Source organism: Blennius ocellaris, assembly GCF_963422515.1.
Source record: "Blennius ocellaris genome assembly, chromosome: 2".
Lineage (NCBI taxonomy): Eukaryota > Metazoa > Chordata > Actinopteri > Blenniiformes > Blenniidae > Blennius > Blennius ocellaris.
Genome location: NC_137651.1, coordinates 16333844 through 16356555, shown reverse-complemented (window position 1 = coordinate 16356555; position 22712 = coordinate 16333844). Strand labels below are relative to the sequence as shown.

At 41.4% G+C, this 22712-nt stretch overlaps 2 protein-coding genes across 2 annotated transcripts in view; one reads left to right on the top strand and one right to left on the bottom strand.

Annotated features, from left to right (window-relative positions):
- The first annotated feature begins 5808 nt into the window (after window positions 1-5808).
- hspa13 (heat shock protein 70 family, member 13) lies at window positions 5809-10189 on the top strand. Its single transcript, XM_080511583.1, has 5 exons — window positions 5809-5932; window positions 6014-6354; window positions 7513-7726; window positions 7837-8004; window positions 8424-10189. Exons 1-5 carry the CDS (start codon window positions 5908-5910, stop codon window positions 9002-9004), a joined length of 1329 nt encoding a protein of 442 aa, XP_080367709.1. The 5' UTR covers window positions 5809-5907; the 3' UTR covers window positions 9005-10189.
- A 472-nt stretch (window positions 10190-10661) lies between these two features.
- Window positions 10662-22712, bottom strand: part of gdpd5b (glycerophosphodiester phosphodiesterase domain containing 5b) — a 41887-nt gene continuing 29836 nt past the window's right edge. The window contains exons 8-16 of the mRNA XM_080502680.1: window positions 22146-22291; window positions 21080-21162; window positions 19871-20021; window positions 18291-18512; window positions 17970-18127; window positions 17728-17875; window positions 14906-14988; window positions 12906-13018; window positions 10662-12097 (exon numbers count right to left, since the gene is read on the bottom strand). Of these exons, the coding sequence (XP_080358806.1) occupies window positions 12012-12097; window positions 12906-13018; window positions 14906-14988; window positions 17728-17875; window positions 17970-18127; window positions 18291-18512; window positions 19871-20021; window positions 21080-21162; window positions 22146-22291 (1190 nt within the window). The 3' untranslated portion in view covers window positions 10662-12011. The remainder of the gene's footprint in view (window positions 12098-12905; window positions 13019-14905; window positions 14989-17727; window positions 17876-17969; window positions 18128-18290; window positions 18513-19870; window positions 20022-21079; window positions 21163-22145; window positions 22292-22712) is intronic.

The window sequence follows — 22712 nt, the reverse complement described above, 5'->3', positions numbered from 1 at the left end:
ACGACCTGCTGGAGGAGCGACTGGGAATGGGCTGAGGTGGAGCATCACTGGAGTTGTTCACCGCCTCGTACAGGCTGTCCATAGACCCCTCCTGATGTGTACCGGGGACACAGAAAGCTGTTCAAGCTGCTACACTTAAGCACAGGGCACGAGCTATGAATGCATTTGAATCTGTAGGTCAGGCTACTTTGACAACCCACTCCACTTTTTATGCACAAATACATACGTTTCATAAATCAACATCAGCGGGATTTTACGTGACTGCGGTTGCTGCTAATGCTGCTCTAAAGCTCTTTTAAATTTGCTTGTCAACCACGGATGTATTCAGGATTGAAATTCCTCCGAGCAGATTTGAATGTGGATTAACATTGGTTTGGCTTGTTTCGATTCCTTCTAGGAACACGAACCAATATTTCTCCTCAACTCATCTCATCTCATCTACAGACACCTCCTATGTGTGCGTCGTTTCCAGCAACAATAACAAGACACAGTGGCAGCTTCCTTTTTGAGTTTACTCTCGAAAATATACATGGGGATTTTGGACTGAAGCCAGAAATGGAAATACTCACATTAATCTGATTGAATAGATATACTTGTATTAATTAACAATTAACTTGTAGTAATTCTTTTTCAAGTGTGGAATTTGACTTACACTGAAATAAAATTTAGACAAAACAATCAATTTCACTACTTTTGAAATCGTAAGTTGCCACGTCAACAATGTGAATTTAAACTCCATTTATCCTTACATTTTTGCAGTAAACCAAATTCCCCTTTTTTGTAGAGGGATTTCAAGCTTTTTAACTATATTTTTTTTAACCACAATTTATTTATCCTTACACCATATTATTGTAGAACACATTGTCAACAAAGATAATTTACACAATTAAATCAAACACCTTTCATTGACAAGGGAGGTAATTTAGGTTTAAAACAAAAACAATGATCTAAGCGTCACATTTTGTACTTTTCTACATTTTGTACTTCAGTATTTTTTAGACAAATTAAGTTTCAAATTAAGTTTACAAATGTGCTTGACTACAAACCTGAGCAACATATTTGTTTAAGAACTGATGAGATGCGGAGTAACAGCAGTTCACGGGACAATCAGTGAACTCAAGCCTGTGTTTACTGCAGCAAGGAGTTAGTTGACCGTCCTGATTATTGGGCAAAATCCCCAACATCTGTCCCTGAGACAAGTTTCTGTATGCATTCCATTTGGCCACGTGTAGCACGACAGCTGCAGTAACATCTGTGGGTGTGTGGCACATGTGTCATATTCATTCTTAACTGTTCTCTGTCATCATTAAAAGAATCCTCTGACAGCACCTGCAGGTTGCCCCCCCCCCCCCCAAAAAAAAAAATACAATCACCTAGATCAATGAACACATGCTGCTATCGAAGTGCCAAAATGAAAGATTGTGCTTTGGTTTAGTACAGAGATGGGGGTGATTGAAAGTCATTAGTTCAAATCTGGTGAGATTTTAGTAGAACCACAATACCAGAAGTATACATTTGTCTAATGTACCGAGTTCCAGTCCATCACAGTGCAAACACTGAGAGACAAACAAGTTCCAGTCACCAGTTAACCTAAAATACATAAATATCAACTGTGGCAGTAAGTCAGAGTAGCAGGAGAAAACCACATAAAGACATGATAACCGCGCCACAAAGGAGTCACCAACCTCACAGTGACGCAAGAGTATTACCCCCTAACCCACTCCCAAAATAACAAGCCATGTTTAAAATATCTACAGCAATTCAATGATGAGACTACTAAGAATCAAACATGTCTTTTGTCAGGTCGTGTTGCCCACCTGATTGAAACACACCAGTATTATCAATTGATATAAAACATAAAAGTTTCTTTTGTGTTTTTGATTTTTTTTTATTGTTGAGGAAACCTGTGATATATTCCTCATGTCCTGCCTCACATTTAAGCAGCATAACCCCCAGTGCACACTCATCAAGCCCAAACAGAAAGCAAAATGCATTTCTTACCAGTGAGAAGCAGAAGAGGTTCATGCTGGTTCTGAGGTATTCCTGCTTACTTCAGTAGGTCTGATGGTTGGAGAAGTCAGCACGCTGAATGACAGGATGGGGAGAGAGAGAGAGAGAGAGAGAGAGAGAGAGAGAGAGAGAGAGAGAGAGAGAGAGAGAGAGAGAGAGAGAGAGAGAGAGAGAGAGAGAGAGAGAGAGAGAGAGAGAGAGCCCAGACCGGGTCGCCTGCTGTCTCTTCAGATTAATACAACAGTGAAATCCCTCCTCTAATCCAATAGATGGACCACCACCACTCTAACAGCTGAAGCACAACTCAAGCTTAACAACAAGTCCACCATCGGTGGATCAACTGACCGTGTCTTTGTTTTCAAGGGTTATTTCCACTCTTTCTTTTTATAGTATGCCATCGTTTTGTAGCTGTGCTCTTTTTAGATCCCTTATCCTAAACCTCATTAGAAGCAGCAGAGTAGCACTGTACAAACACAAGGTCCCACATCCAAAGTAGCGATGGCGCTTACGTGTAATTAGAATAACTAACAATAATCAAAGGTCATGCTTGTATTTCATTATTCAATGAAAGCATACATTTATACATAAGTGATTCTGTTGGAATCCTTTTTCAGGTGCTTTTTCATTGATTATCATATACAGGTGTAATGTTTCCAACCCGTGCATCTGGCTGGTTGAAATTAATACAGAATAAATCTGAGAGTGATGAACAGATTAATGTGGTACAGAAAGAAGCACGACAACAATAACTGAATAAGAAATCCCACACGAACAATGTCTTTTTTCTTCACTTCAGTTTATTTTCTATATATAAATCTTGCTTAGAGGAATACATTTGTCATTACTGCTGCTATTTTGTTTCCCACTATCACAAACAAAAATAAATGCATGTCAATTTAAAACACTTTTGAACTTTTCAAATCTGAGAGAGTAGATATTATAAAACAATAACATGGTTGTTTTACAGTTATTTGTAATTGTATAATAAACTCTGCATAGTTGAATGTAGTACATTTTTTATTGAACTTATATTATCAAGTTAAAGTCTCTTTCTGTCTTACACTCTCTCTCTCTCTCTCTCTCTCTCTCTTTCTCTCTCTCATGGAAGGACGCATGGGCAGACAGACAGTAGATAGATAGATAGATAGATAGATAGATAGATAGATAGATAGATAGATAGATAGAGAGAGAGAGAGAGAGAGAGAGATAGATAGATAGATAGATATATATATAGATAGATAGATAGATAGATAGATAGATAGATAGATAGATAGATAGATAGATAGATAGATAGATAGATAGATAGATAGATAGATAGATAGATAGATAGATAGATAGATAGATAGATAGATAGATAGATAGATAGATAGATAGATAGATAGATAGATAGGTGGATTAGATGGACTGACACAACACTACTGTCTGGCTATTTAGTTAAAAAGAATTAACCTTTTTTTTTATCGTGTGATGCTTTGAATTTAATGGTTTTTTTAATCTACCGTTAGACAAATCTGAAATTCAAAATGCTATCAAAATCAATCAATAAAAACATAAATTGTAGGGTGTGTGAGTAAATATGCCATCAGTCAGTCCATTTACAGGAGATGCATACATTTAAAGGGGTCATATTATTCAGATTTCAACACTTCCATATGGTCTTGTTGGTCCAAAAATGTTGTATTCAAAGTTTATTGCCCCAAATCCAGATTTTCCTTGATTTTCAGCCATTTGAGTATTGGATCATACGAGCTGCATTCAGAACGTGTTGTGTTTATGTGAGCTGGACGGCCTCCGCCCACAAATGCCCATCTTAGGAAGAGGAGGAAGGGCGTCATTCCCAGGCATGGGGGCGCATATTACTGTTCGAAAACCATTAGAAAGTAAATTTAGCATAATATGACCCCTTTAAATGAAAATATATATATATGGGGTATTTTTTTCATGCAGCTGTCATTCAACTGCAGACATGTGACCACAGCTCTTTCCTGTGTGGGCTGCAGGTGTGTGTGGTATCCTTCCTGAGCTTGTACGTGTGGCTGATGTGCAGCTACTGACTTCTTCAGAAATCAAAACAAATAAGCTGAACTTGGCAGTCTGGCGGAGGAACTCACAAATGATGCTATTTCCATTTGTTTGTGCTGGTGACAGGCTAATGTGCTACCTAAAGACGCATCACAGGCCTTTTGACTAATTGCCACATCTTTTTGATGAGGTGCTGGGTACAATATGTGTGCGTATTAACTGGTGACACATTAGGTGTGAAGGAGCCACTCGATTAATCCACCAATCATCCATTTGTGATGGTGGAGCTGCTCTGATGGGGATAAGAAACAGCTGGTGAGATTAACACGTATGACCTATATCTACATGATGATATAACACACACTCTCATATGACATGAAAGAATGGACGTGAAAGGTGCTTGCGCTCATCCAGCTCATTCAAATCAGCTCATTCATTACTGCTTTGTGTCTGAATGTTTCAATATGTGTCATAATAAGTGTTAGGTGAGAGAACTTTGATTAATAGATAAATAAATAGATAGATAAGCAAACAAACAAATAAATAAATACATAAAATAAATAAATAAATACATTTAAAGTTCTCTATTTGACTGAAATCAGTCAACCAATCATGATTTCCACTGGTTTGTTCTTTGTCGTCGCCTTGTCGTATTCTTGCTTGTAGTTTCAAATAAAGCATGAATGAAATGTGCCCCATGGTGTTTGTTTCTCGAAACAGGAAGGCCTGCATCACACACACACATTTAAAAACCCAGTTCATGATGTGTGAGTGATTTAATTTGTAATAAAAAGAAAAAAATGACACACCTTGTCTCCTGTCAGCATCAAACGTAAGGAGGAATCCAGGGGCCTCATTGGGATTATGATGTTTAATTCTTCCTCCTCATGTTTGTATGTTCAGGTTGTTATTTGTACTGTGTGTGAGGCGAAGTCAAGACAGGAGTCATGTAACATATTGCCCTTTACTAAAGATATCCAATAAGAAACCAATACAGTTGTATTGGAGCCACATTTCTCCCTTCTTCACAAGTAACTAACATACAGGAAATAAAGTGATGATGTAATGTTAAAGTTCAGTAATTATTCTTTATTGTGGTTTTGAAAGATGTAACTCTACAAGTCCAACTTTAGATTACAGCAGTGAGAGACTGCGACCCACATACAGGAGCAGAAGGCTGCTGCAGTGACCCACTAAATGACATCAGGAAGGGATTAAGTTGTGTGCCAGTGTGTGTGTGTGAGTGTGTGCGTGCGTGTGTGTGCGTGTGCGTGCGTGCGTGCGTGCGTGTGTGTGTGCGTGTGTGTGTATGAGAGAGAGTTCTTTCAGAAAAAGAAACAGCAGGGTTGTCGGATCTTAACAGATTTCATCCAAACCAACACTACATAAAACCAGTGAGGGTTAAGAATGATCACATTAAAAGTAATGAGGATATTTGTGCATTTCAATATGAGTTTACTAAATCAATTTTTAAAATATCTTCCCAATAATAATAATAATAATAATAATAATAATAATAATAATAATAATAATAATAATAATAATAATAATAATAATAATAATAATAATAATAACCAACGCTTTCTGTGTCTTTTCCTGATTGGTTGAAAACGTGATGCGTCATCGAACGTCGCGCTGTGTTGGTATTGGTGGGAGCTGTAGTCCAAAGTAACAACTTTTGGTTTAATGACGCACGGCAGCCATTTGGTTAAAAAACTACATTGCCCAGAGTTCCTGCGCAATCATGCTACGTTGACGTGTATATTGTTGGTGACTGGAAAGTCAGTCACAGTCGAGCATCGTTTTACCGAAACTTCAGCAGTTTTAAGGTCTTGTGGTGGAATTACAGCGGCGTGTGACAAACAGTGACTCAGGATGGCGGGAGAAGTGTCCATGATCGGTAAGATGAAGTCCCGTGGTTAGCCCGGGTGCTAACACGGTAGGTTTGCCGGTATCACACACGCTGTCACTTCTCCCTCAGGTTCTGTGATCCTGGCCCTGTTCCTGGCCGGGTACCTGGGCCAGCAGTACCTGCCGCCCCCGAAGCCCCGTGTGATCGGCCTGGACCTGGGCACCACCTTCTGCTCCGTGGGGGTCTTCCACCCGGGCAGCGGGCACGTGGAGGTGATCGCCGACGAGGAGGGCAGGAAGGGCATCCCCAGCGCCGTCTCCTTCACCCCCACCGCGGTGCTGGCAGGGCACCAGGCCGTGGACCTGGCCGACAGCAACCCGCAGAACACCATCTACGATGCCAAGAGGTTCATTGGAAAGACGTTTGATCCGGACGACCTGGAGCGGGAGAGTGCTCGGTACCCGTTTAAGGTGGGTCAGGTTCGGACATGGAATCAGGAAAGAATAGGGGCCAGGGTTGCAAATATAAAAAAAAGCCCCAATTCCTCTTTATCATGAGCTGTGTGTTCACAGTGTGACATAATGAAATAACATCCACTAACTTCAGGTGAAAGAGGTTCAGCTCTTAATCACAATGTCGGAACTATGATTAGCACTAACTAATGGCTGAATAGGACATTAGTTAGGACATTAATCAGACTCTCTGTTTTGCCCTCCTAAACCACGTGACAATAACTTTTCTACCCTGCAGATCCGGTTTCCAAAATGTTTGTTGACAGACGGAATAGAAAACATTTATTGTAAGCTCCTGAAATCGTTGGTACAACCCATTTTAATGCCACTGTGGACAGTTTGACAGCCGATGAACCCAAAGGCGTCACTGTTTCGGTTTGGCATCTGTTATTTATTTTATTAATATGACGTGATCAAATGTAATTTTCTCAATAGACCGGCTTGTCTGTGAAGGCCCTTCACTTGTCTCTCTTTTCCATTTTCTATGAATGAGTGTGAGTTTCACAAACGACAGGTGGTGCTTTCACAAGAATCAATTTCTTATCTTTAATGTGACCTGGTGTGCAGCAGGTTATGTTAAGTTACTTGATGATGTGTGTATAATAAATGAGAATTATTCACAGATCTGCGTAACCCTCAAATCAGACATCTCGTCAATATTTGCATCATATTTTGTCTGAATGGACCTGTTTTGTCTCGTCATTTCATTTTTATTTAGATTTGTTGCAATCACTTAATCATTTTACTTTTTTAATTCTGTGTTACATTTGTATCTAAATTTGGTCATTTTTGCAACTTTTTGTAATAATTGCTTCATTGTCATCGTACATAGCTCTGAGTACGATGAGAATGCAATTATTAAAAAGAACATATTGAATATTTATTTGTAAGTACTACACACTTGGCATTAAACATGGACCAACATACTTCCTCTGGACCAGTGATCTTTTTTTTAATATCTTAGTATCACTTGCGGTCATCAGATGCCATATATCTTAAGCTTCACAGCTCAATATGCAATTCCCAAGTTATTCATTCTTAACAGCGTTCTGCCATCATTTCTTTTTCTTTTTTTTCTTTTTTAATGCGTGTTTTTCATTCTAACTGCTCCGCCAGGTAATGAACAACAATGGAAGTGCTGAGTTTGTGATTTTCACCAACCACACCTTCACTGTCAGCCCGGAGTTCATCGGCTCCAGGCTGCTGCTCGAAATGAGGAAGATGGCTGAGCTGCAGCTGGGCGTGCCCGTGCAGAAGGCCGTCATCGCCGTGCCCGCCGAGTTTGACGAGCGGCAGAGGAACTACACTATCAGGGCGGCGAACCTCGCCGGTCAGTGAAGGACACTTTTAAAGCCTGGTCCAAAGGAGGATTATTTATAGAAGCTAGATGAGTAAATTCAAGGAGAATACACGTACGCTAAAGTCCCCGTTGCCTTGCAGGCCTGGAGATCCTGCGGGTGATCAACGAGCCCACGGCCGCAGCCATGGCTTACGGACTCCACAAGGTGGACGTGTTCAACGTGCTGGTGGTGGACCTCGGGGGAGGAACCCTGGACGTGTCTCTGCTCAACAAGCAGGGCGGCATGTTCCTCACCAGGGCCATGGCAGGTAATGTGCTCCGCTTCAGTCACGAGACGGTAGATCAAGGACGGTTCACTTCCATCACGGTGAGGTCCAGATTGTATGGGATTTCTTCTTTTTAAAAATCAACAAGAAGTGAAGTTACTTATTTCATGTGAAGTTTACATATAGTTTTTTTCCAACATTTACAGAACAATTGTAGCGACGTCACTGTTTTTCCTGGGACAGTGACGCTGTGGAATCAAACAAATTATTTTATAAAATTAAATTCTATTTTGAGCTACATATAGCTAATGCGTTTGGTTTCCCTATGAGATGATTTGATATACAGACCCTCCTCATCAAATTTGATTTAAAATAAAGCCTGGACTCGTGCTTTTCTACTGGTCCACTTGTATTTATAATCAAAAAGGCCGTTCATGAAGTGGCTCTTTGCTCTGTTGTAGGAAACAACAAGCTGGGAGGTCAGGACTTCAGTCAGCGGTTACTGCAGTACACCATAGAGAGAGTCCGGCAGGAGTTTGGCTCTGCACCTGTCCTGAAAGAGGACATCCACCGTCTGCGACAGGCTGTGGAGACGGCTAAGCTGAACCTCACTCTCCACCCCACAGCCTCCATCAGGGTGCCCCTCTCCCTTCACACCCCCGAGCGCTCGGATTCCCCCCAAGCCTCCTCTCCCGCCCCCGTAATCTTTCAGGCCGTTGTCACTCGCAAGCTGTTCGAGGAGCTCAACGAGGACCTTTTCCAGAAGATCCTGGCCCCCGTGAAGACGGTCCTGGTCGAAGGCCACCTGGAGAAGGAGGACGTCGACGAGATCGTGCTGGTTGGCGGGTCCACCAGGATCCCGCGGATCAGGAAGCTGATCAGCGAGTTCTTTGGGAAGGAGCCGAACACGTCGGTGGACCCGGACCTGGCTGTGGTCACAGGCGTGGCCATTCAGGCCGGCATCATGGGCGGCTCCTGGCCTTTACAAGTGAGCGCAATAGAAATACCCAACAGACACCTCCGCAAGACGAACTTCAGCTAATCTCCGGCCAGGAAGATCGTTCGGACGGATCTCCCACCGACTCCTGCTGCTCGCTTCACCAATGGGCTTCATGTGCTGATGTGAGAAAAACAACACGGCGCAAAGTCAATGCAAGACTCACCGGTTGTTTAACCAACTTTCTGTCCTTCTTAAAACTGTGAACGGTGGCGGAAACGGAGAACATTCCTCAAGAGTCAACTTTCAGATAGTAGAGTTATGCACCGAAGTACAGCAGAGAGAAAACTCTGCGACAGAATGACATCAGTTGTCTGAGGCGAGCCACAAATACTGTTGAATTCAGGGAACAATCAGTGTCAGACTTCAAAGCTAGCTAGTATACCTTCAGCTATTTATTTATTTATTTTAGTTGCCTGTGTTTCGTATGTGCGTGCCTTTTAATTTAAGTTTTCATTTTTCCAGTAAAGCTTTGTGCCTTCTCAGAAAGCTGCTATACTGTTGGGACTGAGGCGATGGGCTGCAGAGCAGCTCTTCTCTCAGTTCGGCTCTTGATAATGCTTTGCACAGTCACAGTAGGAGAACCTCAGTTTTTGTGTGGAATGCTCAAGTAATTTAGAGCAGGGCTGCCAACTCATAGTTCAAGGGTCCAATACAGAGGAATTTAGTGTGGAGTCCGATTCGCTCTTGTACGTTTAATTGTAAAACTGCATTCCGAACTTAAATGGACAAGGGGGTATTGTTGGAGTGTGACAAGCGGTTTTTGCTGCTGGTGATGGGACTTACCAGTCCTACAGAAGGACTTCCTGGTGCCTCGAGTATTTGATGACAGTGTCACGTGAAGAACCTGAAAAATCCCTGACTGTTAGTTTCTAATTCTGGAAGATGAAAAGCTTGAATTTGCACATTTTGGGTAGACGTTAATTTCTATTCCTGTTCCATTTGTATGTGTGTGCGTCCTTGATTGTTGCCATTTTTCAGCTTTGCATTCCTTCGGAAGGTGTATCTGCCTCTTATTTTTAACCCACTTTAATTCACACTGATTTTACAAAATAAAACTAACTTGGATGTAAACAGAACCAGTCTGTAAAGATACTGTTTAAAAAAAAAAAAAAAGAATACTCAGATCTATTTTTGTAATGCAAGTACAGACTATACGCAGTATAGTTGCATAAAAACATGAAGTCAAGCTAATCTGCTTTTTACCGTATTAAAAATACTTCAAGTGTCTCTCTTTGCATTCTTTAATAAATCACCTTTCACAGGTTTCAAACACATCAAATGTTAAATTTGAGCTCCATCGTGTGTTCATCCTTCCAACATGAATCAGGTTTCAGGCTCAGCTGAGAGATTAGTCAAATACATTCGTATATCCACATTTATATCACTTATTAAACGTTGACGGAGAAGAAACCAGATAAAGCCTGATCATGCATTTTGAAACCAGGAATGGTTACATGTAAAAAAAAACAAAAACGATGCTAACCATTAAATGTGCAATGAGGGAATGAAATTTAAGGACAAACTTTGCGTGGTCAGACTCCCTCCTTGATATGTTTTACACCTATTTGGAACAGTGTCGATATTACCCTCAAACAACTTTGATTGCATCAACGAGTCGAGCCACAACTGTTTTAGAAGACTTTTTTTTTTTTTTAATGTTCACTTCTGAGGCACAGTAATACTCCAAGAATAAAAAGTAAACACAAAAGGCAATCCATGTCTTGGCCTGTGCTGCCCGTTGCAAAACCTTCAGCATCTCTTCACTTTAGTTTTGCTCGCCCGTTCTGCTCCTCGAGAATCAACTACCCTGTATGCTTCCTAAGATAGGGATAGGCTGGAACAGGAGACATTTATATACATGCTTTGCAGAAAATACTAGAAGACCAGGTCTGGGAAACACTAGCTTCATTTTCACAGTTCGCACCCACTTCATTTATCTTAGTTTTTACACCAGCAACCAACATTCAGATGCATTTTGTTCAACACAAACTCCACAGACCGAAGTGCAGTTCAAAGGCTGTGAGAAGGAGAAATATACTTTGACCAAACTATTGCTAAAGTCATTTAAATATCACTTTTTCTTTTTTTTTAAATATCAATTCTGTTGGCGGCAACATCTCAACCACTGGCTCACCTGTATATACACTATACAACACACTCAACAGAGCACTGCACACAGGGGATAAAAATATACATATATGCAGTCAGAATACACACAATACACTGTACAATATTTTTTTTAAACAAAAACCACAATAATCCATACACATTCATCATAAACTGTATAATGACACAACCTTCCCCAGACATCTTCACCAGTTCGTCAGGTGGCGCCGCGCCGAGTCAATCACATGCACTGAGCAGGCAAAGGGCAGGGAGGCACCTATTGAAACAACTCTTTACATACAGCGTGGGAATATTTCATCTGGAGGAGAAGGTAGAACTTCTGTAAACAGCTCTTGTATATATGTGTGTGTGTCTTAACGTTCTTTATTAAATATAAATATCACTGCTAATATTTCAACGAACTGCAGCACAGAGCAGTGCTGAGAATAGAGTAATGAGCTGGAGGCAAACTGTCCTCATGCTGCAAGTCTTGTTAAAGAAATGTAATCAGCAAGAGAAGGACGTCCCTTACAGAGCCCCAAACAACAAGTTCTTTTTGTTGTTGTTTTTTTTTTTTTTTTTTTAAAGTAGCTTAGAATTCAAAATTTTATCTGAAAACTCCTTAGAATGGAAGCAAACGTTGCCAAGTCAGACAGGCTTCTTGTAGATAGGAGAAAAGGAGGAGGAGAAAGAGGAGGAGGCCACAGATTTGTCTCATCAATTAAAAAGTGCTTGTAGTTTGCTCCGATACGCAACATGTCTGACTCGGACTATTTACAGAATGTACACATGACACATGGGAGAGTTGGTGTTTTTGCCAAACACGGCAGTCTGTCGCCTCGTCCTCGGACGAGGAAGAGGAAGAAGAGAAAGAGAAGAGATTTTGCACGGAGAAACGGGGATGATGTGAATGTGAAGCTTCCATCTCTTTGGTGGCTTTGGGTCACTGGCTGATTCCCTGGTTAGTGTAGTAGTCATAGCCATTTTCTCCGTAGAGCTCCTCGGCAGTGCCAACTCCATTCTGTACCTCTGGAGGGCACCAAAGAATAAGAGAAGAAAAGTCAGCAAGCTCAGTTCAATTGTTGAACTGCCAGCAATTCTCCCCTTTACCCATTTTGATCATCTAAAAAGGTGTGATTCACTGCAACACTGAATGATAAAAGGGATGAAGGAAAAAAGATGTTGGCTCACAAACTGCATCACTCACCTTTGACCCCAGTACAAGAGGCTCTCTAGACAGACCGGGTTGTCTACAAGCTCCCCCATACAAGGCGTCAATTCCGCCGAGTTATTGTGGGATGAGGATGGGAGTGTAGGTGAATGGATGGATGGGGGGGTGGGGGGGGGCAGGCAGAGAGGTGGGAGGCAATGAGGGCTGCAACGGATGCATGGAATAAAAGAGGAGGAAGCCACTGCTTGCAGAGAAGAGATGGAGGTGTGGTAGGATGGACATCACACGAAGGATGGAGGAGGGAGGGCGGTTACTGGGGTTGACCTTTGACATGGAAGAGAGGAAGAGGATAGAGGACAACATTCACAGACACTCAAAGAGAGATGCATGCTGGGATCGAGTGACATGCTGCCTGGGTGCCCGAATTTCAAAATGAACTGCTTCTCATCTTTAAAGGGGATCGAAACCCAATCAAACACTTTAACAGAGGGTTTACCTTGATCGATTTATTATGAACACGAAGCATGCTTATATGTGACAGTTACTATGAATAACAAGCTGAATGACTTCCCTTTTTTCACATCAACAAATTAAGAATTAGTTCCTTTGTTCAGGAGCCCACAAAGCGAAGTGACAAAAAATCAAATGTCGTCTCACGGTTCTTACCAGAGAAGATAAGTTTCTCCTTCATGACGTTGATGTCTCGACTCGACCTCCTGACGGCAGCACTCAGCATGATCTGCTCAGGGTTGTAGCTGCGCATGCCGCTCGTCCGATACCTGCAGGAGGGGGTCGTGTGTGTGTGGTCAGAAATCACCCGGAGATTTCGGAATATCACTGAATAGTTCCGTATTAGTTCAGGCTCATGCATTGTAACGTTTCACCGAGTAGAGAACCTAGCTGAACATGTTGCCCCGTTAAAAGCAGCTCTCTGCTGTTGCAGGAGGTATATGAAGTACACAGAGCTCAATGTTAATGAGCCTTTGTTATTCCTATCAGAACTGAGTGCGAGTGTACAGTTAGTACAACTTCCTTGATGGTTACATACAAGCTATTCCAGTTAAGTTAGTGTACAATTCTTATATATATATATATATATATATATATATACACACACACACACACAAAATAATCAAATTAACAATATTGATTTGACAGGAATTTGCTCTCCAGTATTCATCATTAGCTTTCTTGCTTCATAAGGTACTTTTCATAATCTTGTCAATGACCGATCTACTCAATCTTTTCAAAAATGGAACCAGAGTGTTTATCAAACTAAAATGAGGCTGCATTCAGTATTAAGTGCTCTACTTTTCCTGCATGTCTACCAAACATAAATCCCACTGACAATTTGCTTTAATTAGTGGAAACTATTTTTTTTTTTTTTTTGTCTGTCTTACCAAAGATCATTCATTCCTTCGGTTAAGGCATATATTTGACTTTAAACCAAGCATCATTGCCTTAATGAAAACAGGTTAATTTAATTGGAAGGCTGAGTGCATTAGTCATTGTAAATGACACACGAACAGAAATGCAAACAAACCACAATTTAGCTCATCAGCATCGATAAAAGCCAATCCCAAGGCACTTCCCCTGATGAATGCAGAGCTGTACTTCAATTCTGACATTCAATCGCTTGCATTAATCGGAGAGATAAATCTAAAATCTTATTGGAGACGTTGATACTTCGAGCTGTGTGTGGGGGAAACACAGTTTTTATTCAGCCCATGAGGACACAGACGAGAATTCAGCAGTACAGTACGATTCAGGTCAGACAGAGACAAGTGACAAAGATGAGAGAAGGTGAAAAGACAGCAAAAATGAAGGAGAGAAAAAATGTGGAGATTGAATGAGATGAATTAAATATTAAGAAAATGGAGAGAAAGAAGTGGAAGAAATGAGATATACAAATAGAAAATCCTCCAAACAATGAGAAGAGTGATAAAGAGGAAAGAGACAGAAAGAGGGTGAAATGAGAGAAGAGTTTGGGCCATCAGAGGAGCGGGTGACCCAGTTACCTGATCATATGATAGCTGAGAGAAGATGCCAGAATGCAGCAGAGGAGAAGAAGAGCATGCACATCGGGCAGAGGGGAGAAGACAAGGAACAACAAAAAAGGACAAAAGGAGGCGGGAAGAGAAGGAGAGAGAGAGAGAGGGAGAAAGAGAGAGATCAGTTTAGGGCAGAAGACAGAAGCTACAGAAAAGCTTGGCCAAGCAGAACAAAACTTGTATCGGACGGTTACAAGTCAGAAAGAAAAAAAGAACAAAGGAGAACATCCTCCATCCACAGGATGACAGGAAATCTGTCAATCAACGAAAGGAAGGCGCAGGAGGGTGAAGGGTTTAGTCAAGAAAAAACATGTGCAGAAGATGGAAGATCTTGTCTGCTCGTAAACTTATGAACAACGAGAAAGTGACAGCAGAAACACCACAGAGCAGCTCAATTCAAAGTCAACACAGGAAAAAACATACTCTGAAAATTGCTACCTTATTGTATTGCTGACAAGAAGATACACACTGATTAACTATTTGACACATTTGTGAGAAAATAGATCCTTGTTTGGGTAAGAGAGAAAAAAAAAAAGAAGCCAAATTTTTCATTCTTGCATCAGCATTCACAGTTATGATCTGTCTGCAGGTAAATGTCCAGACGTGTGTACTTACTTCTGGAATACAAATATTCCTATGACGACAGCAAAGGAAATGAGGTCTGCAGACACCCACATCAGGCAGTATTCATTGGGCCTCTGAAAACACACATGAAACACACCATGTCATGGTAAACCAAGTTCCTTACAGGATAAACCAGTAGGGGGCGCTCGAAACCAAGAACAAAATATCTGCGTGCGCAGCAACATTTAAACTATGTACATACAATGAATTTGCCTTTATTTTTTTTTCAATCAAACAAATAGTTTGCAATACAGAAATTATTCCTTTGAAATTTAAAACAAAACATCAAAATGAAACACAGATTTGTGTGAACAGCCTTTAAACGTATAATCTATGAAGCCCAAGTGACACATCCAAGTTTTTATGTTGTGCATTCATGGACCTTTGCATGCTCTTCATATTCTTTCCTTGTTGCTGTAAGACTTAAAGGTTGCGAGGTTCAATATTTGAGATGCGAGTTGACTCAGTGATGAGGCTGAGGGTGTGTGTGTGTGTGTGAATCACTCCACGTAGAAGTGATGACAGTTAATGAGAAAGGCCTTGCAGAGACGAGCAGCTGCTACAAACAATAAGTGGAGCTTTAACGTGGATACATGTGGTTGTCTGTCTCTTTGTGTTTGCCACGTGATGGACAGGTGACCCGTCCAGGGTGTGCAATGCCTTCAGCAGCAGTCACCTGGAATCAGCTCGACCGCCCTACAACCCCATGTTGGATAAAGCGGAGATGTATGGGTAATAATAAAGTATCTCTACAGCTTCATAATAAAATGTTGCCATTTCAAAAAGGCACACATCGTTTTTGTGTGTTTTTTGGGAGACGGCTGTTCGGCAGGCTCACTATCTTATCTGTTGGCATAGAATACGGAGATAAATATGCCTATCCAGCTTTTACAGGTCATTAAAGGGAGAGAGGATCCTATCTCGGAGACCACAGAGGCGCTCATTGATCTTGTCGAAGACAGACTGATCCACTTTTACAGCTTTGTCAGGTTTATACTTGTGTTCTTGCAAATCATCCAAACATTTTTATTTATATGTAGATGCATCAGTTTATAATATGTTTCTATATTTTATGGTAAGATAGTACTATCCAATTGTCTCTGGGTGTGAGAGATCATGGGCGTCCATGGCTTTGCCTGCTTTGAAGCAGTCAGAATTAAATATGCAGAGAACCTGAAGCAGACCTGGGAGACTGCCAAACACTTTATCATGAAGGTTCCTGCTTTTGTGTGTTGTGTGTGTGTGTGTGTGTGTGTGTGTGGGGGGGGGGGGGGGGGGGGGGGGGGGGGGGGGGAAAGGTTGGGAAAGCCTGAGAGGAAAGATTTCTTTGTTGGGAAGACTAATGTCTGTCCTGCAACTGTTATCATTTTCACCCTAATGTTAGGTTTGGTTTGCCAAACGCAAAAGGTGATAAGTGACTGTGTGGCTACAAGCCACATACACAAAGGCTGTAGTTCTCTGTCAAGCATAAGAAATAGGCATTATGATAAGGTACATTCAGCTAAATCCAGACATTTTATTAGAATTCAATTCACATAACACATAGGAACATGGTATCTGTTAACAAAAGATTAAGTGTGGTGCAATATGACTTATACTACAGCTGAATTAAAATAATGAATAGCAAAGAAGCAATACAACTGTGACCACAAACAAACCAAACCAGATTTTGAAGGGAAGCAATATATAGTATTCGGTAAAGAATCATGTTTCTGCATCATAATCAAAGGCAGGGGCACCATCCATCACAGGGCAAACACAGAGAGGCAGGCAACCACAATCACATTCACACATGGAGAAATTTAGAGTGAATTTCAAATACATATTTTGGAGACTGTAGGAAGACACTGGAGAAAGTCTACACATGCACAGTAAAACATGCAAACTCCACACAGAGAGGCAACAGCTGGACTCAAACCAGGGATGTTATCACGACATTTATGAGCAGCCTTGTAGAATAGTCTGTAAATATGTGCTGTTAAGATCACGCGCACTCTCAGGTTCATCCACACTTCCTGGCAGACTTGATTCGACTCTTCAGTCTAAACCCCCCCCTGAACCGTAGCGTGAGGCAGCAGGTCATGTCCCTGTGCCATCATGCAGCGTTCCCATATGGTGGCGCAGATGGAGAGAACCAGCATGTACAGGGTGAGTTCAACAGAGGCTTGGTGTGAGTGCTAAAAATCGCTGAGTGATGCAGTGCAGCAGGGATGGGCATTTCCGGTCCCCGGGGGCCACCGTCGTGCAGGTTTGTCATGTTTCCTTGCTTCAACACAACCTGAATTTAATGAATGTATCACGGTGAAGCTCTGCAGAAAAGCCCATCATTAATTGCAGGAGCGTTGAAGTGAGGGCCCATTGAAGCTGTGCAGGAATGCAGCCCTCAGGACCAGGATTACCCGACACTGCGCTACAAGATATCCTACAGTGATGAAGCTCCTTTTTTTTTTGCTGTGGTGAGATGAGTGTTGAACACCGATAGGATACTGTGCTCAGCACAAATAATGAACACTCCAGATGAGAACAGCTGACAGCTATGATCCCTTGTTGATGTTGACTTCTAAAATCCAATTTAGCTTTATACAGGCGTAGCAGCTGAAGGACAGAGGAATGTCCACAGCTCAAAGTGAAGTTATGTGCAGTGCAAAAGGGTAGAAAATACAGAGGTCACATAAAATGTTTTATTTTGGCTGCTCCCTTTTACACCAATTGACCTACCCTGATGAAACCTGAGCAATTTGGGGTGAAGCGAAAAATAGATTTAATATAAAAAAAAAAAAAAAAAAAAAAAACTTTATTCCATGAGTCCTTACCATGAGCCAAACAGGATAAGGCACCTTTCTGAGGATATGCGGGGCCTCAGAGGAGACCGACGACACCCCACTGCACCACAGTACGGAGAACAACCAGGGCTCATTGACGGTGTAGAGGCTGAGGTTGATGCGACTCTGGGAGAAGTCTCTGAACACAGTCACACACATTCGGCTGCTTCCTTGAACATAAATCATTGTTATAGTGCTGAGCAGGCACATAAGGCCTCTCGGTGTCTTGGTACCTGATATCCTGGATGCTAACTTGGTTGTATCGAAGCAGCAGCCTGCTGATGCTGCGGTGCTGCAGGCTTTCAGGAGTCTGTTTCTCCATTGAGGTCTGGATCAGACCAGGTGCCAGCTGTTCCACCTGAGCTCTGTACTCGTCAGGAGTCCACATCACCTAACCACAGTGAAACATTAAGGCATTTTAATAAAATGTCGTTTTTATTACCACGATATAATTAATAGATGGACACACATATTGAACATACAAAGTCAGAAATGGTGCAGTTGAGAGGACAAAAAAGCAGATTGGTCTTAGAATTTAAATGCGATTTGATTACCAGATTATGTGGAACTCCAGATTGCTGCACAGCCTGTAGCGTATCATTGATCCAGCTGTGATAGCAGGGGTGCTCCGGAGGAGGTCTTCGCAGCCTGAAAACAACAGTGCTGTTGTGGTAGGAGGCCAGCTTTAGAAGCTGCTCCAGGCTGCACATGCTCTGATTGGCGATCAGGTCCTTCTCATGTGGGGACAGGGTGTGCACTGTCCAGAAGGGGTCATCCTGAGAAAAAAACAAAAAAACAAAACAAAACACAACTGTTGTCCTGCTGCTAAAAATCTGTTTCATTAATGGAAGCCTGCCATGAACTATGTATGCACATTTGTTATGAAATAACATGAAATAATAAAATAGCCATGTGTTTCTTACAACGCCTTACATGCCATAAAAAGTCAAATGGTTCGCTGGAGTTTGATCCTTTTTTCACTTCACCACTCTCTCTCCTCAGAGGAGAAAGAAACGACATCAGATAATTTTATTTATATTTTCTGCGATGTGTTTCCTTGTGAAAAGGAAAAAAAGAAAAGAAAAAAAACGCCTGGGGTGGTACGGCTTTTCCTGGAAAACAAAATGTGGCCTGGATGTGTGCGCGAGCAATATAAACAGACGAAGAGGGGTCAAGTAATGAAGATTCAAACCAATACTGACACAATTCAAGTCTGTCTTCATGTCTTCACTGTAATCCTACTTCAAAAACTGCGGCTTCGGAAGAAAGCACTGAAAGGAGAGCGACCGAGTTCATTTTCAGGGCTTGTTTGGGATTTTATGAAATGTCACTCAATAGAGGCTTGTTGAAATATCCCAGCTCAATACATTATTTCTTTGATATATTAAGTAGCGGTTTTAGCTTCAATCTTCTTGAAGCTCCTGGACCCTAAGAGCCATTTTTTCTGGAGGGTGCGCTCTCATGAGTTCTGAGGCTAAAGCCACTGCATCAAGTGTTTGTAATTTGACTCGAGCCTCACCAGTTTTTGTTCATTATTGCTGGGAATAAACTCGATGATCACATGAAGAAAATACACTGCATGTTTTAGAATTTTTTTTTTTTTAAAACCTCACCATACTCTCCATTTTAAGAACACATTTATTGTATGTATTCAGAATTGCATCTTTGAAAACACTGACTGACTATATGAATAATGTGTGGGAGTTGCACTGAGACAGAGCTTTATGCACAGCAACATGCAGTGCATAAAGCAGTGGACATGTCCAACACAGGTCTGTGCAGGACAGAATAATTTGAAACGATAATGAGCAGCATTGCAGCACACTGTCTAATGCTTTTGATCTGTGTGCCTTCACTGTGTGTGGTCCCCTGATCTGGTCCTTTAATGAGAATTATACAAACTATTATTATGAAAGACTCGTTGACCTTGATTCACTTTGTATGTCTGAGTGAATATTGCAATTTTAATGAAACGGGACGGTTTTATGAAAGATGAATGAGTGAGGACGCAGAAATGTCACGACTCTGTGGGCTGATGGCCATAATCACACATCACAGCCTCATGTCATGCTGCCGGCTAAAGTTGAAATGACTTCAAAATAATCCATTCTTTCAGCTCTTTTTATAAACTAACCTGTAGGAACCATAGCCCAGCATTGAGCTGCCGCAAATCTGTCCAGTTGAAATATGAAGCATCCTCCATACGTCTGTCAGGAAAAACCTTCCCCACGTTCGTAGTCCTCCGCAAGGTGAAGTCTCGCATCAGAAAAGGTACGCCATCAGTACTGGTGATCAGGAGAGAGGGATGAGTATAATTAATTGAAATAATCTTCTCGTTAGACCCTCTGTTAACCAATACAAACAGAAAAGAATGGAATGAACTTCTGGTTATGCATCCGCTTGACATGCAGGACTGGAGTCTCTCCGTTGTTTTGGCTGTCAATTCTACTTACTCCACAACGTAAGAAGCTAACCTGTCAGCAGCATCCACCAGTCACACACCCATTCACCTCTCTCAGGACTGTGCGGGGAGCCCAGGGAACATACAAACATTTGCGTACACGAGCAGTTGCCAACACATACAATTAAGATGCAAGGACCGCGAGAACACAGTCGACAAACTTAAAGCACACTGCAGTGAAAGGGAAAAAAAACAACTCCAAAACAGAGCACCACACCCTGTAATGGCAACAAGATAGCAACAACACATAGTGGTTGCATAGTCAGTCATCCACCACTGCACATGCATGGGTAGACACGTGCACCCACGATTCATCATACCACGGCCACTCCGTTCTCCACCCACTCTATTCCATTTCTTCCTACAAGTGCGTCTCTCTGAGCTCAGCCTGTCATCTCCCATTATGTCGATGTCATGTGTTCATGCGACTGCTTACATTCTGATCTGCGCTTGCATTTACTCCAAATCAGCGCATTTTTCATAGAAAGCAATTATATGTACTCCTGCATGTAATGTCTAAATATTAATAATACTAAATTTTCCCTCTATATATTTATAATATATTATATATAATATTAATAATACTCAATTTTTCTCTATATATTTGCCCACAATCAATGTTATTATGTTATTACCAGTGCATTTCAGAATATAATTGTACTACTTTGTGTATAGAATCAAAATACGATAATTGATCAAAGCAAGACTTTCTGTTACACCATGTTTTCTTGTTAGTCGTGGTACACGAAGACCCATGAAAAACAGTCTTGTGTATAATCCACAAGATCAATTAAGGACAGGTAGAAACTTGACACACAGTAAATAAACTGTTAGCTTCATTTCTCAGCTGTATTGATCGTGCACGTGTGTGTTTGTGTGTACCTGATAGCCACGTCAGCCTCCAAGCCAGTGACGTTCATCTGCAGAGCTCGCTGGAAGGACCACAGTGTGTTTTCTGGAGCGAGCTGGAAACAGACACACGGTGAAAGACAAACGCATAATTACACATTGCCCTGTAACAGTGATGTAATTTGAGTCTTTCCTGGATGAACCGATTCTCCCGCAGGAGTAACCAAACGTTCACAGACTGAATCAGAGAGGCAGCATAAATATACATAGATAGTTTATGTAAAATAAGCCTCTGTGAACTCAAAGGATTGCATAAGATAGGAAATATCTGCACTGTAGATTGTTCATTAACTGACAAGCTCACAGTGATGATCAATACCAAGCTCATTAACCATCACTTACTCATATGCTATCTTCCTATGACACAGTGTGAGAACTGGGAACCACAGGATAGGAGTGATCCTGTAATCAATACAGATAGATTCTGGGAAAACATGCGACCTGTGAGGTATGTTCTTCTCCCTCCTGCTCTGCCCGAGTTTCTCACAGCCTTGCAGAGCCACACCTAAATTTAGATTCCACTGCACGGATCGATCGCTCTGCACAAATACCACATGAAGCAGGGCGTGTCCGTGACTGTCTGAGTAACTGTTTTCAATAACGTCCTTTTCCTTCCAAGTGTTGCGTAACACTCATTGTGATGTTGTGCCAAGTACCAGTGCACTAATCCTTCTGCAGGTAACATTTAAAAGCAATCAAAACAACCCTAGAGATTAATACTAAGAGCAACAACAAGTTTACATGTTTATTAACTCTTTGAGGTTTTCTAAAGTAGCCTTTTGACCAAACTTGCAGAATCTATAATAAAGCTTAAAATCTAATAATGATAAATCTTCAGTCATTATTTAATTCTGTATACTCAAGGAGCAAGAGCTGAACTATTTCACTACTTAACCAAGTCCTGGACTAAATCAACCATGGAAAGTGCAATAGAAGAAGAATAAATGGAGCACAAAGAGAAACAAATACAGTATTTGGCAATGTAAAAACATTTGTAAGAGTTGTTTTTTTTTTTAATGTGTTGTATTATCATGCTCACCATGGGGGCTCCCTGGTGGCCGAAAACGTCGGGGCGTGGCTTGAGGGTGTCGGGGTCCATGATGCAGGGGGAACTGATATAAAGAGGCACCATGTAGAGTCCCAGCAACACACTGAGATACAGCAGCACAACAACCACCTGGAATACTGAAAGAAGACGTATACTAATAATATGGTTAAAATGAATATAGCAGGAGTTGTTACAGTGTTACACTACAAGAGAATACACACACATCAGCTTTTAACATCTTGAAATTCACGAGTGGTGATCATCTTTGCCATTTATTTAATACTTTTTAGCCAATAAAACCAGCCTGAGTCAGCTAAAAGAAATACATTGTCTATCGGTGAAACTCTGATCAATTGGTCTCCCATTCACTCACATTTTGGCGAATTAAGTTGCAGCCTTTTGCTGATCTAATTGGCTTAAAATGGAGCTTGTTTTCATCACTTCTGTTTACATGTGCAAGGCTCAGTAATGAGCACATGAAACTTTTACATAAGCATAGAAACAAAAATTGAATGTGTTGTAATGTTTATGGCTTGGCAGGGTGACTATCAACATTGC

Bases quoted from the DNA above. Each gene is read 5' to 3' on its own strand.
- hspa13 (XM_080511583.1), top strand. From the start codon at position 5,908: ATGGCGGGAGAAGTGTCCATGATCG. The intron at 5,933-6,013 runs GTAAGATGAAGT...CTTCTCCCTCAG, and splicing joins GGGAGAAGTGTCCATGATCG to GTTCTGTGATCCTGGCCCTG. The intron at 7,727-7,836 runs GTCAGTGAAGGA...GTTGCCTTGCAG, and splicing joins CAGGGCGGCGAACCTCGCCG to GCCTGGAGATCCTGCGGGTG.